Below are 1,741 nucleotides of genomic sequence, written 5' to 3'. Positions count from 1 at the left end.
GCAGGATCATTACAGGTGAGTGAAACCTGATGTGCAAATGATGACTGAAATAAATAGCACTTTTATAAGATTAGGAATTATTTTCTCTGATCCAATATAAAAGACCTAATTATGATCTGAGTTTGATATTTCACTGTGCTCTTTTCCCCTTAATTGTAAAGTTCTAACATTCCTAATATCTCATCAATTGCTTTTCTCCCAGCACTGGTGGTCAGACACCCCGAAGAGATCTGGAAAAGGTGCTGACAGGGGAGGAAAAGTAAGATTTTTTTGTATTGATTTTCTTCTTACACGATATTGTGAATGTTCTTCTTGCTGCCTTAAGAAAAATAGCGAATGAAATGATGGTTCAGAGTAGTGGGGGATGATTTCTAGTGTAGCATTTATTGAATATCCACACTGTATTGGTGCTCTGGAGGCTACAAGAAAATTGAAAAATAGTTCAAGTAAAGATTTTGTTGCCACTTGCTATATAATAAACTGTGTTAGGCTCCAGAAATACAGAATCATATTAAAAGTAGTCCATTCTCTCAAAGTCTTTAGAGGGATCAGAGGCAAAGGGGAGAGCTTAAGCAAAGATGTAGGATAAACACTCAAGGCCTATTTTAGGATTGCTAGTAGCCGAAATCAGATTGATTGTATTCTTTGCAGCCAAAGATGGAGAAGCTCTGTACAGTCAGCAGAAACAAGATGGGACTGACTGTGGCTCAGATCATGAAATCCTTATTGCCAAATTCAGACTTAAATTGAAGAAAGTAGGGAAAACCACTAGATCATTCAGGTGTGACCTAAATCAAATCCCTTATGATGATACAGTGGAAGTGACAGATAGATTCAAGGGATTAGATCTGATAGAGTGCCTGCAGAACTATGGACGGAGGTTCGTGACATTGTACAGGACGCAGTGATCAAGACCATCCAAAGAAAAATAAAGGCAAAATGGTTGTCTGAGGAGGCCTTACAAATAGCTGATCAAAGAAGAGAAGCTAAAGGCAAAGGAAAAAAGGAAAGATACACCCATTTGAATGCAGAGTTCCAAAGAATAGCAAGGAGAGATAAGAAACTTTTCCTGAGTGAAATAGAGGAAAATAATAGAATGGGAAAGACTAGAGAAAATTAGAGATATCAAGGGAACATTTCATACAAAGATGGGCACAATAAAAGTCAGAAATGGTATGGACCTAACAGAAGCAGAAGATATTAAGAAGAAGTGGCAAGAATACACAGAAGAACTTTACAAAAAAGATCTTCATGACCCAGATAACCACAATGGTGTGATCACTCATCTAGAGCCAGACATCCTGGAATGTGAAGTCAAGTGGGCCTTAGGAAGCATCGCTACGAACAAAGCTAGTGGAGGTGATGGAATTCCAGTTGAGCTATTTCAAATCCTAAAAGATGGTGCTGTGCAAGTGCTACACTCAATACGCCAGCAAGTTTGGAAAACTCTGCAGTGGCCACAGGACTGGAAAAGGTCAGTTTTCATTCCAGTCCCAAAGAAAGACAATGCTAAAGAGTGTTCATACTACTGCACAATTGCACTCATCTCACATACTAGCAAAGTAATGCTCAAAATTTTCCAAGCCAGGCTTCAACAGTACATGAACTATGAACTTCCAGATGTTCAAGCTGGATTTAGAAAAGACAGAGGAACCAAAGATCAAATTGCCAACATCCGTTGGATCATCGAAAAAGCAAGAGAGTCCCAGAAAAACATCTACTTCTGCTTCATTGACTATGC

General features: G+C 38.8%; 1 protein-coding gene across 4 annotated transcripts in view; it reads left to right on the top strand.

Annotated features, from left to right (window-relative positions):
• IWS1 (IWS1 homolog (S. cerevisiae)) overlaps positions 1 to 1,741 on the top strand; it is a 46,077-nt gene that overhangs the window by 36,066 nt on the left and 8,270 nt on the right. For all 4 annotated transcript variants that reach the window (XM_010837934.1, XM_010837930.1, XM_010837933.1 and 1 more), the window contains exon 12: positions 203 to 259. In XM_010837934.1, the coding sequence (XP_010836236.1) occupies positions 203 to 259 (57 nt within the window). The remainder of the gene's footprint in view (positions 1 to 202; positions 260 to 1,741) is intronic.

This window comes from Bison bison, unplaced genomic scaffold (genome assembly GCF_000754665.1).
Source record: "Bison bison bison isolate TAMUID 2011002044 unplaced genomic scaffold, Bison_UMD1.0 scf7180017864088, whole genome shotgun sequence".
Classification (NCBI taxonomy): domain Eukaryota; kingdom Metazoa; phylum Chordata; class Mammalia; order Artiodactyla; family Bovidae; genus Bison; species Bison bison.
This window is presented reverse-complemented; position numbering and strand designations above follow the sequence as displayed.